General features: G+C 42.6%; 1 protein-coding gene across 2 annotated transcripts in view; it reads right to left on the bottom strand.

The window, feature by feature from the left end:
• Nucleotides 1–1,823: 1,823 nt before the first annotated feature.
• The window catches only part of LOC106531352 (E3 ubiquitin-protein ligase RBBP6), a 14,382-nt gene continuing 2,457 nt past the window's right edge, over nt 1,824–13,748 (bottom strand). For both annotated transcript variants that reach the window (XM_014027193.1, XM_014027195.1), the window contains exons 3-21: nt 12,733–12,790; nt 12,222–12,345; nt 10,432–10,488; nt 10,040–10,235; nt 9,704–9,937; nt 9,455–9,592; nt 8,074–8,352; nt 5,429–7,959; nt 5,207–5,333; nt 4,141–4,246; nt 3,851–4,056; nt 3,528–3,682; nt 3,369–3,437; nt 3,129–3,277; nt 2,938–3,052; nt 2,668–2,855; nt 2,449–2,590; nt 2,246–2,372; nt 1,824–2,154 (exon numbers count right to left, since the gene is read on the bottom strand). In XM_014027193.1, the coding sequence (XP_013882647.1) occupies nt 1,960–2,154; nt 2,246–2,372; nt 2,449–2,590; nt 2,668–2,855; nt 2,938–3,052; nt 3,129–3,277; nt 3,369–3,437; nt 3,528–3,682; nt 3,851–4,056; nt 4,141–4,246; nt 5,207–5,333; nt 5,429–7,959; nt 8,074–8,352; nt 9,455–9,592; nt 9,704–9,937; nt 10,040–10,235; nt 10,432–10,488; nt 12,222–12,340 (5,133 nt within the window). In that variant the 5' untranslated portion in view covers nt 12,341–12,345; nt 12,733–12,790 and the 3' untranslated portion in view covers nt 1,824–1,959. The remainder of the gene's footprint in view (nt 2,155–2,245; nt 2,373–2,448; nt 2,591–2,667; nt 2,856–2,937; nt 3,053–3,128; nt 3,278–3,368; nt 3,438–3,527; nt 3,683–3,850; nt 4,057–4,140; nt 4,247–5,206; nt 5,334–5,428; nt 7,960–8,073; nt 8,353–9,454; nt 9,593–9,703; nt 9,938–10,039; nt 10,236–10,431; nt 10,489–12,221; nt 12,346–12,732; nt 12,791–13,748) is intronic.

Genomic DNA, 13,748 nt, shown 5'->3' with positions numbered 1-13,748 from the left:
TATTATTACTATTATGAATATTGTGGCCCCTTGATGGCCCCTTACTTAGAAAAATCCTGGATCCGCCACTGTCATGATATTAAACACATGCAAACAATAATGGACAACACCAAACTCGAATGAAAAGTATTGAATATCAAATCAGGCTGATCCAATTGGACCAAGGTTTCAGAAATCAGGGTGGACCAGGGCCATAGGGGCTAATGCAAAAAYGCCAAACCTAGATTTGAACCCCCCCGGCTGGGCCATGCAGTGCAAATATGCCATTTCCTCCCAGATTTGTCCAAATGGTTTGTTCATGTGGACATGGTTATTTGCAGGCACATTTATCCATTAATGAATTGATTGAAAACTGAAGAGTATTTAAACTCTTCTTCCACCCATGGGTCAAAAAGACTCAACAGTTTTAAAACTGAAGCCTCAGTCTGGTTGCTAGTATTGTTAATATAGACTGTAATATCTAGACTCCTGCTGCCTTTGGTTCATGCCACAGCAACAAAATGAGAATCATCTTGCATATGCTGGAGATTTGAGTCACACACAGTTGGCTGCAGACAATTAGCCTGAGCTGCTGCTTCCTGAAAGTCAGATAATCAAGGCCCTACTGTGAGCAGAAACCGTATCACGCCAAAACCAAATGCCTTCATTATGCATATGATAGATGACAGGAAACGATGGAAGAAAAGGAGGAAAATGACACGTAACAAGGCTCCAGCTGGACATTGAAATTCGTAGCTGGCTGAAAGAAAAATTTGATTAAAAAAAGTTTAGTGCTAAAGAGGGCAGAGGAAAATTAAGACGTGGGTCAAAATGTAGTTTATTGGTATTTAAATAACAAACAAATGCAAACAACTAAACAAGGGTTTGTCTTTGTAATKTAATTTCTTTTTTTAAATTAGACGATGAATGGATGGACACAGACACCATCTACTGGCCTCAAAGTGAGCTGTAAACTATTTTTCTGAAAATCTTTTTTTAACTAATCAATATGTGTTTTCAGATGACATGGAACCACTTCACAGTTCTTTTCACTATTTAGACATACGCCTTGCTTTGCACTGATGGTATATAGGTGGATAAACATACAGTAATTATGTTGATCATGTCTTTTTTAGGTCGTACTTCAGAGAAGGTGCTTTCTTGCTTCAACAAGGACTTTCAAGTGACATAASGGAATGTGGTCAAACAAACTGATTGTTCTTTGAGCATTAAAACTGCTTTCACATAGCTACAAAAAATATAATTCACTTAATCTACTTTCTGTGTTGCACGAAAAGTCGACTGATCTGTCATGAGTCCTGACTYGTATAACTCCTTCTGATTGTTTATACTCTTTTAAGCTCTGTGTTAAATATTAAACYCAAGACCCACAACACAGCTCGAACTGTGGGCTCCACCAGTGTTGCTGATGGTGAATGATGTGTGTACAAACTGGGCAGCACACTCTCAATGTTTCCTTGGAGGTGCAAAAGCAATAAATAGGTTTTGTAATGGCTTTCAAAGTGGGACTAATAGTCCTTTAAGGTATTTGGTTCAAAATCTTTTGTTCCAGATTGCTTTTGGAAGAAACTGCACCAGTGTGCTTTCTATCAAATACCAAAAGGACCATCCAAACTGTTATCACAACCAAAAGCCAAGATCTTTGATTGTACAAGGTAGCAGTTCCTTTGGAAAATTCTGCCCAAMCCACCAAACACGACTGTGGAAGAAGAGGGAATCTGTAAAAAACTGAGCTTAGCTGTCCTCAAYACCATACTACTGCACACTTGCAAATTTATTTAAAGTAAAAGTAGGCTAAAACAACAAGCTAAGCACCTCGTTACTTCATAGTCACATTGTTTTAATTCATTTCAAGTGTTACAGGAAGTAGAGAAACAACATTGTAAAATGAAAAAAAAAAAGCTTCACCATTCCAACTTGTTTTGGAATGTAGGCAGAAATGAACATTTGCATTTAGTGTCAAGATGCTAAAGTGACACTGACCAGCACGAAGCTGTCGTAGATCTTCATCAGCTCCTCTGTCCGATACTGTTCCAGTACCACCACCCCCGCCAGCGAGGAGTTCTTCGCCCGGGCACAGTCCTCACAGTGCACCACGTAGGTCTTTTTACTGCTGTTCTCACTGCTCACAAAGAGCAGATCAAACACTTCCACCTGCACAAAGCACAACCCAGGCATCTCAGGTTTACAGCATATTTGGGCTGCATTAGGAGGAACGAACAGAGTCGGAGGAGGAGGAACTCACATCACACTTGTTGCAGTAGTAGGCTGGCTCGTCCTTCACGCGGCCCTGGTAAAATATCTTCTTCCCTGCAGCCACCAGCTGCTCTCTGAGAATTTGGATGTGCTTGATGGACTGCAGGAGGCAGTGTCTGACGGAGACACGGGGAGTAAAAGACGTTAACAAAYGCCCACTTGTTTAAATATTCATGCAGACACACGTCTTACTTGATCAGCTTGAAGGTATCCTCGTCCGTGATCTTGATGGTTCGAGCAACATTCCACGACACGTGGATCATGGGAACAATCGACTTRACTTTCTTCACCTCATTCCATTCGAAGCGCTCCAGGGCGAGCTGATATTGGTAAGCTGAAAAACAAAAACAAAGAGTGATACAGCTGGCAGAAGGCTGCTCTTGAGTTTTTTTTTTAAAGTCCATGCCCTACAGGTGAGAGGTCCCACATTCCAGGCAATATTGTTGCACCAGCCCACTGCCTGGACCCAGTGAACAGTCCCRGCGTTAATCCACACCAGGTCTCCGGGTCTCTGAATGAAGCGGTAGACAGGGATGTTTGAGCTATAGAGGTCCTCCAGGACTGGCCACCAGGACCCTGTGAGGTAGTCCACTCCATGCCTGTTGGAGACCGTTAGCATCAGACCAACTAAGTCTATAAACGAAACATACTGCAGCGGACTGTAACGATCTGAATGCTCACTTATCACAGAATTTGTTGATAGCGTCCCAGTAGCGTTCGTGGACAGCGAACCACTCACAGTCTCCCGGTCCGATATTGATGTTGACAGAGCAGAAGTTGTTGTTCTCCTGATGGCCTGATGGAAAACACAAGCTGAGATTTATCTACAGAGGCTTCTAAAATCCTGTCTGCGACATCTGGCACACACTGACCTGGCGTGCGGCTGCCTGGCACCTTCATGTAGAGCTGGACGGTGTTCATGCCCAGGATGGTGTGACCCACGAGGCTGAGCATGTTGTTGTTGGATTCAACCCGCATGAAAGCTGGCAGCTTCAGCAGCTCCTGTAGCTGGGGTTTCCACCTTGTAAGAAAACAAACAAACAAAAAAAAAACAAACAAAAAACAAATCAATGCAAGTAATCTAACGGGGAAATGATTTACAATATCCTCACCTTTTAGGGTCGGAAAGATCAATGTTGGTCCCAAATTTAATGATCTTTCCTGCTGTTTTCTGCTCTGGGCTGTGGGAAACGTAGATGTGTGAGCTAATTATTGTTTTCACAGATAATTTTGGGTTTCTTCTCATAGAGAGACAAGGATTTGTGTCTAACCTGAGTGTGCTCGTGGCATGAGCCGGCTGGCCTTTGTTGCTGGCAGCAGCAGAGGGAACATCTTTACTGTCCGTTAACAACAGAGCAGTTTTTGAGGTTGCTGACTGCTCTGAGGTCTGCTCTTCTTCCTCTTCACTTTCACTCTCCTTCTCCTCCTGTAACACATGAACACAAGCTTAGCTAAAATATAGTGTGTCAGTAGCACAGACAGTAGTGGGCACAGTACAGATAGTCTGCTAACAGCTAATAGCAATGAAAAGATTTTGATTAGTGGATTAGCATTTTCCATTAATGCATTTTCAATCAGTGTTTACAATGTTTACCTGCAGGCTCTCCTGGAAGCTGGAGGCCTGGTACTGAGCGTATTTGGCAATGGTGGTGTGAGAGCGGCTGCTTTCGCAGGGCCACGTCTGTGCGGAGCCACTCGCATTCCAGTTCTCGTCAGCTGGCTGCTGAACCTGAGTCCTCACTTCCACAGCATGGTCTGAGTTGGCCTCAACCAGAGATTTGGTAGAGAACAGGCCAAGATCTCACGTAGAAGAATGACAATTGAGAGCAGTGTTAACAATAGTTAATGGTATGAACAATAAGATGCTGGTGTGGTTTAACTTACTAAGGCGGAGAGAGCCAGCAAGGCCTCGGATGACCGTAACGGCATTTTTGGGATCAGTGCAGAACTGAAGTAGGACGGGAGAGAAGGCGTCCCTCTTACTCTCCAGCTGCAGAAAAAGACAAAGTACAATCTTAAATGAACACTGCAATGAAACAAACTCATCTTCATCAAATCAACTTTTGCTTGGTTTGTGTTATTTTCTTGGATTTTATTGTTAGTTATAGTTTTGGTCATCCATGGTAGAACTAACAAAATAAAACATAAAATAGGATAAAAGTCCAATTACAGAAAAGGACTGATGGGGTTATCCCTTATTTTCCCGGCACATAGCTCTTTTATGTCAGACATAATACTACAAATCTTTTTTTTCATTTTTTCAAACCTCACATAACATCTTTAGCAATAACAAGCTAATGATGTATCATAGCAAAATACCGCCTACAAGTGACTGCTAGAGTAACTTCTGCTATGGTGGGTAATAATTGTGGTCACTAACGGTGAAATTCTAGTTTTAGGTACTAGATGGCTACGTGGCAGTGCTAGTGCAATGAAAAGACAAGTTGAAACTCCCAGAAAGTGTAGTAGCCACAACTGACTAACTTTTGGAGTCAACGTCATTCAAGATGGCCACCACAGCTTAACAGCCTTAGCCAACACAAAAGCAGCTAAAACTCTGACAGTTTTACAGAGGTATAATTTGGTGTGGTAGTAGTTGAGAGTCATCCCCAACACATACTCAGATTGTGCAAGATCTTTGTTAAAATATCTACTGGTATACTGTATATTTTCAATGTGCTGCATGATCTTATTAATAAACAAATATGTTATTGTAAGTTTTGTTTCCTTTGCTTTGACTGTTTTTTATTTCTGCAGCCTATTTATTACAGTCGTTTATGTGACACCACAACACTTTTAGAGTAAAAGCTGGTTTTATTTAAAAAGAAAAAGAGAGGATGTATGTCTTTTTTTCGGAAAAAAGGATGTACGTCTTGATACAAAACAAGAAAACTTTGCGTGATTTATCTACTAAATAAGTCAAGACCAAAGATAATCTATGTACACTCACATAAATGCTCGGTGTGGGAGGGTTAAGCTTTTCCCGAGGAATTGGAGTGTGAACATTGATGTTGGGTTTGACAGACAAGGCAGGAAGCACGTAGGACTCCTTAAATTTGCCCTTCACTTTTGTCCCCCTGTGATGCAGAAAACAGAGGAACAGAAAAGCACAAATGTTAACGTTGGTGAGCTACATTCATTGATATGTAAGGATCTAGGCTGTAGGACTCACTTGCATGCACTGATCACTTCAGTTGCTGTGTTTTGAATGTTGATCTTGGAAAGTGGGATTCTTCTTTCCTCCAGCTCTGATATGTTAAACGTTTGCCTTCCTGCACTGTCCATCTTAACCAAGATGATCTTCAGCTCCTTTGACAAACCCATGGACAATGCTTTCAGTCTCAAGGGATCCACTGGAGCTTTTGAGCAGGGAGGACTGCTTGCTGGTTTGGTAGCACCTGACTTGTTAGTAGTGATTGTTGCAGCTGAGGCTGAGTTTGAGGTGTTGTTGTCTGAGGTTGCCTTATTCTTCAACTTATTGTCTTCTACTTTGATATCTTTTACCAGGTTTGCATCGCTGTTCCCAGTGTCCAATTTGATTCTCTTGATGTCTTTGCCATGGGGGAGTTTATTTTCCTGAGGAAACTGGCCCTTCATATTGCCTGCGGGGGATCTTGAGACGACTGACACTGAGGATGAAATGCCCCTCTTGTTCGAAACCTTTACATGATTAGCTTTATTTTTTATTTTCCTCTTTTTTGCCTTTATCCTTTTTTTGATCTCCGCTCCTCTTCCCACATCCTCAGCCTTTTGTTTTCGCTTCCTGTTTGCAGCCATGAGCCCCGTCTCTTTCCTGTTTTCTCGCTCTTCCTTCGTAGAGACGCTAATGACACTGGTGAAAGAGGCCCTGTGTGTTGTGGTCACTCTCAGCTCTGCACTCAGTGATCCCTCCAAAAGAGAGGACTCTGATTTCCCCAAGAGGTTCTCAGCAAGCCTCCCTTCTTGTCTCTCCTTTGCAGAACTCTCCATCTTTTCTTGCATTTTGACAGGCTCTTTCAGATATGGTGAACTGTGGAATTCTACAAGAGATTTAGWGGTAGTGTCAGAGGGTGACTGATTGTTGGACTCAGAGGATGGTGTGGGAGTCAATTTGGAGGAGATATCCTGGTTTTCACAATCATGTATCTGTGGCACTACAGCAAGAGATGAGGAGTACTTCACTCCTTTTGTAGAAGCACCGCCAAATGGACCGCCTCGACATGTGGCTCTTTGGCTTCCAAGAAAGTTGGCAAGACTCTTGAAGACRTCGTCTAATCCTGCTTTATGCTGGTGGAACCCATTGAGAAGTGAGCCAGACGTTTTTCCACTGGTGTTTACCTTGTCTTCTTTGTCTTCCTCTATGTCTGGTTTGATTGGGCAAGATGGTTCACAGAGTTCAGATGTGTCGTTGCAGGGTTTTTCATTCAATTTATCCAAACTAGGCTCCCTTTCCATGTCATCGTTGCTTTCGCTGTCTGCAGGATGAGGGGAAAAGCACTGGGTGGGGCTGGGCTGCAGAACGGGCCTACTCATTACACCTTTTTCAAGCKCTCGCTCCTCTTCCTCGAGATCCGACACAGGGGAGCCCTGCCAGCTAAGCACAGGAGGAGTGTTTGCATGGTTGTCCCCACCATCTGTCAAATTTCCCAGCATAGCTTCAGGCTGAAGGTCTGGGGCACTGAGAACCCCCCCTTGACCATCATCTTTGTTATGAATGGCTTGTTCTAAGCTAACGGAGCATGCAGTGCTGAGTAGTGCTGAGGCTTTACACACAACAGAAGGGAATGTGCCATTCAAGTGTGTTTTTGGTCCATTCTCCGAGGGACATAATRTGTTGCTGGTTTGTTTGGGGCAATTAGAGAGAGATTTTGTTGACTGCTTTTTGACAGAGGGTTGAGAGGGACTGTGTTTCTTTTTTGGCTTCTTACCCGATTTTAATGTTGAATGCTGTGAAGTGCAGCTGGGACGAGGACATTCTGTGGGTGGACTGACTGATGTCCTCTCCCTGTGCTTTTGTTTGGGGGATGACTGGCTTTGACTCTCTGAGGATGAAGATGGTGTCTCCACTTTACTGAATTTGGCCTCTCCTGGACACAAGGAAGCAGAGGAGGAAGAAACCACTTCCTTCTTTGCCTTTTTGAATTTTCCATTTAATTTTATGTCCTTCAACCCTTTATCTCTCTTTCTCTTCTTTTCCCCTGAGCGTTTTTCTTCTCTCCTCCGTCGCCGTTTCCTTTCCTCATCCTTTCTGTATGCCTTTTCGGCATTGTTCTTTCTCTCCTTTTTCAGAGCCTTGTCTTTCTGTTTAGACTCAGTTTTTCTGACATCCTCCTTCACCTTCTCGGGCTTGCTTGCTTTTGAGTTGGCGAGGGGAGACTGTTGTGAGCAGGTCTTCCTGCCTTTGGGATCTGAAAACCTGGATTTGGAGACAGCATGAGATGTACGAATCTTGGTAGATGTCAGGCCGGGTCTTGATGCATGACTTGGGCTTGCTKGGCTTTTCTGCTGCTCTTTTAGGCTGGAACAACCAGGCTGAACATCTGGGGAATCTTTTCTGCCACTGGTCTCAGTGTACAACGAGGGACTGGAGAGAGCACCTTGGCGGCTGGAAGCAGAACCACCATCTTTTGGATGAGAGGAACGATATGGTGGAGAGTCTGTAACTGAATTCTTGCTGATTGATGGATCCCTTGAGTTGCCTTTTAGATGGGTGTGATGAGTTTCCTGCAAATGATAAAGGGTCTGATGGCTCTAATAGCAACATTGAACTTGAAAGGTTGTATGAGTTGTAAAAAACAGGTTTTAAAGTGATCAATCAAGACAGATGTTGGTTCTTACTGTGCTTTGTTTGTGGTGAGGACCCCAGGAGTCCTTCTCCTCAAGAGGCTGCAGGACCGCATTGTGCTGTGGGACTCTCGGGTGGGTTGTGTGCCGCTGATGGTGGTAATGATGACTTTGCTGGCTGTAAGGCACACGGGTGGGGTCTGCTGGTGAAGCCGAGATTTTCCATTCAACCTTTTCTCTGTTACAATGGTATGATGCTTTGCCTCCACAGCTCTGGTTCACAAGTTCTGAGTTACCAAAGTCATGGCCTTCAGCTCGCACTTCAGAGGTTTCCTTCAGCAATAACAAAGCAATAACAGTAGTCAGCTATGATATTTGTAGAGATAGTTTTTTAAATTACAATTAGGGCTGCATGATATTAGGAAAACTTGTGATAACAGTGCTTAATATTGACTATTGATGATATGACTTGCGATAAATGAACAAATAGTTAAGTAAACAGTGTCAATGTCTTTCTTCTCTGGGTTCAGAGCAAAAATAACAACTAATATATCATTTCACAACATGACAATTTTTTTTAAAAGTGCAACTAGACACAACTGCTTTATTAGCAGGTAAACAAACTGCATGCAATACAGCTTCTTAATAACTTTAAAACATTTCCCCCATTAAACGTATTCTATCATTTTTTTACATAACTTATATAAAAAAAATCTGAAAATAAGTTAACAAACTTAAACCCAAGTGTGAATTCTCTCATTGAAGGTTTCCAACATTTTCTCCACTGACCAAGTGGTTATAATTTAATGCAGTAACTCTGGTCCATTTTGTTTATCAGACTGATGCTGACAAAACGCATAAATGCAAACATTTGAGCCAACCGTTTATTGCAGTTTACGCWGTTGTTTTGCCATCCGCCAAAAATAGGATCAAATCAAATTTTGGTGGATCGCCATGTGCACGCCGCCACACTGCGGATGCAGTGTAAGTGCTATTACTGGTTATAATGGCTGCATTTTTACTGCGGAGTTTAAAGCGAAGTGCAGTGAAGCAGATTGTATGCAGTGTAAATTGGGGTAAGTCTCCAATAGTTGCAGTCCAGAAATACAGTACTACCTTTAGCTGTGGCCTTACATTTAGTGTAAAGTCCTTTGAACTACAGCAGTTCATAATCAACTGCATGGTGCTCAGGTTGTGGTGGCAAAACAAGCCCAAATCATCACACCTCTTCCACCGTGCAGACAACAGGTATGAGGTGTCAGCTTTTGTCTTATGTTTTCATTGTTGTTTGTTAAATAATGTTGCAATGAGGTCTGTTCTGTGTTTTTGTACACTTCAGGTCTGATTTGAAATAATTTAAAGCCTGGTAAGGCTGGATAATTCAGAAAACCTACAACTGAAAGAGTTGCAGATCTCAGATGATGTGTAAGCTCACCTGTTGCTGTGTTGATGAGGTCCTGTATTCAGTGTGGTAGCAAGGACCTGCCCTGTCATCCTGGTTGCACCGGTGGTGGCTGGGTGATGATGGAGCGTGGGCAAGTAGAGGCAAATGCCTCAATCCAGGGTGACATGGCTGCAGAGGTAAAAAAATAAATAGGTGACTGAGTTTAACCAACAGATGGCGCTGTTTTACCAAAATGAACAGACAAGGACTGTTTTTGCCAACTGAGATAAAGTTTGTTACTTGATCAGGGCTGAAGTCTCGTTTCCTCTTCGCCGGACACCCATTCCTGGGAGACAGATGGTGCTGTGGGGGTGGGCTGTGATGATGTCGCTGGTGGAGGGCTGGCCGTTTCCAGGGTCCTGGTCTGTTGTTTACCATTCTGCCGGTGAAGTTTCTGTGTTGGTCAGAGGTGGCCCATCTATCTGGAGGGGGCTGCAGTTCCCTGTTGTTGCGATTCAGACGAGGATCCCCATGCTATCAAAAATACACACACAAAAAACAAAACAAAAAAAAAACAGTTAATACACACGTACATGATCGTCTACAGTCGGCGGTTCTCACCAAATTGCTGCTGACATTGTACTGCCAGTCTACGTAGCGCTGGCCGGGTCTTGCCAGGTAACCATTGGCACCTCCTTGGTTGCTGAACGAGCGTGTAGCGTTGAGATGCCAGTTCTGGGCCTGGAACTGTTGTTCTTTACTGTCCCAGTTTCGGAATGGCTGACGATGTCCCTTCGGCATGACTTTGTCCTGGACATGACTTCTGTCCCCTCTAGAAGGATAACAAGAAATCTGAATCCATACAAATTCAACACAGTTCTAACAAACAAGACATCTGTCCACATCCGTCAACACATGGAATCTAATCTTTAAAAGCACCTTCAGTAACGCGTGTGTTACAACTGATCAGTATCACAGTCAGAACCTTTTCAGTCCAGTGTGTGGTGGATACAAACTGCTTCACTCACCTATTATAAAGACGACCTGATGGTGAATGATGGGACTGGTTGCGCCCTTCTTGGCATCTGCAGAGAAGAAGAGACAGAAGATCAATACTGTTTGCTGCAATGTACTTTATTTGAGATGATAATATTATACATCTGAACCTTCTGACACTGGCTGCAGGTTGGACTGATGGCAAACAGAGTTGCTCTTGTTCTCCTGTTTCAAGTTTTTGGTATAATTCTGCATTTTGTTATTTTGAACGTCTCAATCAAGATTCGTTTCCCTCCCTTGAGCTGAGCTGGCCTCAGCTGCTTCAGTTAAACAGTAGCTCCGCTGAAGCTGCAGCTGAGGATGTTTCGCTCCCGTTTATCAGTCTTCTGCTTGTTCTCACTGCGCATTGAGTTCATCCACACAGCTGCAGCTGAAACAAGAGCGTCTCATGAATGTGCTCATCAGTTTCAGTTGAATTGGGCATGTGTTGTGATACTTACTGTATCTCGTTTTATACCATTAGTTCAGGTAGAAGAGCTTAATGTGGAATCACCTGAGTCTCATCAATGACATTTGTATGATAGATTTCAGTCACATGACTCGCTGACAGCCTTGTCGGAAATGCTGCTTGTCTTCAGTCAAAACTAATTAAATTACCCATCCATGGGAGAGAAACAAAAATACGAGGAAAAAATACAAATGTTGGAGACTTGTGGGATCCACGTTCTGCACCGGCAGCTTTATTTACCTCCCTTAAAGTGACGATGTCCCTCCCAGAGCTCCAGCCTGTGACACATATGTCACGGGCTGGAGAGCTGTGTGTGTTTTTAATATGAATGGGTAAATGCTGCTGTCTGTTTTGGCCTGGGACACTGTGGAAAAGCAGAGATTGGTGCAATTTGTCCTGCATTACGATGTACCCCCCAACCTCAAACAGGATGTTATCAAATAACAATGAGCTGCATGACTTTATTAAAATATGCAAATGCTGTATTATTTTTGTGACATCAGCTTTGATTAGCAATGTCTTAATTAAAGGTTGTTTCATATTCCATCCAAAGCTGAGAAATCAGCTCTGATTGATGTAGTTATGTGACAAAAATCCCATTGTTTTGTTTTCAGAGTAGCTTCGCACACCTGTTGTCAACACAAGGTCCGGTCTGTACTTTTCCTCACAGGAGTATGAGCAAAGTATTGTGTGATTGGTCAGAAGTTTGTGGGTGTGTTTCTTTATATGGAAAAGTGCTCAGACAGCAACAGACCGAGTGGAGACCCCCTCAAAAAGAAACCCTGTGCTGTGATGTGTACTGAAGGGAGGGGTTCCCCAGGAGCTCTGTGCCATGTGTGGACTATGAAAAGTTTACAAGATAAGTGAGTCTGACACTGATCAATGGAAAAAGCCATCATTATACCTCTGATCTGATCCTTCTGATTGACTCAGGACGGCCCCAGTTGTAGTAAAGCCACATGTTGCTTGCGCTCACAACAGGAAGCAGAGTAGCTGAAGTGAAATTAYGTCATTGCTGCTTGAGCTCTTTTCCACATAAACAGAGATCAGAACAGAGGCTTTGCTCATTTCCTCTAAGAAGAAGTTTAGACCAGGCCTTGTGTCGAGAAGGAGCGAATGAGCTCCTCTTAAAAACAAAATAATTATTGTCATATTTAATGCTCTGTAGGGAAACACTGACGTTCATGAGTTCAAATCAACATGTAAAGAAAAGACACGAGGCAAACTTGTCTCTGAATTCTGCACTTTCTTTAGGAAAACATTGAGCTGCAAAGCAGGAGTATTTTGTGTGATTGGTGAGCTGGTGCTGCTGACCTTTGTGTGTTGTTCCAGGGCCGACCGTTCACAGGCGCCCATGGTCCTCTGTTAGGCCCTCCAGCTGGATAGGAGTCCCATGTGTTACGGCCAGAGTAGAACTCTGCTGGGTGATACATGCAGCCTGGAATACAGATCAGTATGTGCTCAGTTCCTGATCAGTACAGTCTGAGCACATACTGATCTTAGAATAAAACACACAACTATCCACAAAGTAGATGAAAGATGACAAAAACTGCTACAACACAGCATTTAAACCGTATCAGAAGAGTAATKACAGTGGAGATAAAGAGTTTGCAAACATTTCGGAGAGTTTCGACAGCTCAAATGTGATGTCTTTACACTTTGGATAGAATGAAGATTCAGTGCAATTTTGCATTAATTATTCTATAGAACTATAAACAGAATTCTTATATGTTTTACAAAAATGTTTTGATAGTCCCTCTACATGATGTTTACTACAGTTTTCAGCACCGCTAAACAGAAACAAGAACAAAACGTATGTGGTTACCAGTCTTGGTCTGTGTTTGGGAGGCCCTCTGCTTCACACTYGAGAGCAAAGAGGCAACCTGCAGACGGAACACACGTGTGAGAAAAGCAGCGTGTTCATGTGAGGCTGAAGCAGAAAACTCTGCAAGCTTGACACAGCGCCCAAACAAAGACTCGTTTCTGTCTGGTTTAATCTGGAAATGGACTTTTGATACAATGAATCAGATTGTGATAACCAGCAAGAGTTACTTTGTGCACAGGACCTCTGACGTCCCATAACACTGTTTTTTCTGCTCGGCTGTATCTGTTCAGTGATTGTATCATCAGTCTGTGAACTCTGATCACAGCCTCCCCGCAGATACCACAGCCTCTTCTGAATAGTGGCAACCTCACTTTATGCACGAGAGGGGAAAAAAACTTTATTTGAACTATTTACCAAATAGTTAAACTGCTATTACCTGTACTTTACATTATTGTATATTTTACGACAGTAAAGTTAGATTTGCAACAAGACGTTAGAGATAATGTCAGTGATTTTAGACCAGATATCCTTGACAACTTTTTATTATCCGACTCAAAAAAAAAAAGGTAGTTCAAAGCTTTGAAGTGGGGTTCTGCGCAAGTATTATGAACAGTATTTATCTTATCTGTTTTCAGTCTTATTTGAACTACTTGGACATTTGGATAACTTTTTGAATCATCTTACTTTGATGAAATAAACTTAACTCAAAAAGTAAATTTGTAAGAAAAATTGTAGCTCATCAGTGCAGTCAGAAATAAACCATTTGTCCAAATTGAAGTCTTTCAAATATCTATCTATTATAGGTAAAATACTTGTTTCTTATCACCTTTAACATACTAATATTATGAAGGTTGATGAGATACCTTTTCTTTCCCCAAAAAACATTGTTTACCAGTAACTGAGTAGGTGTTAAACTGAGTTGAGGTTTTTATTTGAAACTATTTTCTCCCTCTAAAGTAAAACCATGTAGAGTGAGTACACACACACACACACACACACACACACACACACACACA

This window comes from Austrofundulus limnaeus, unplaced genomic scaffold (assembly GCF_001266775.1).
Source record: "Austrofundulus limnaeus strain Quisiro unplaced genomic scaffold, Austrofundulus_limnaeus-1.0 Scaffold622, whole genome shotgun sequence".
Classification (NCBI taxonomy): Eukaryota; Metazoa; Chordata; class Actinopteri; order Cyprinodontiformes; family Rivulidae; genus Austrofundulus; species Austrofundulus limnaeus.
Note: the sequence above shows the minus strand (reverse complement) of the source record. Positions and strands in the feature narration are given on the sequence as shown.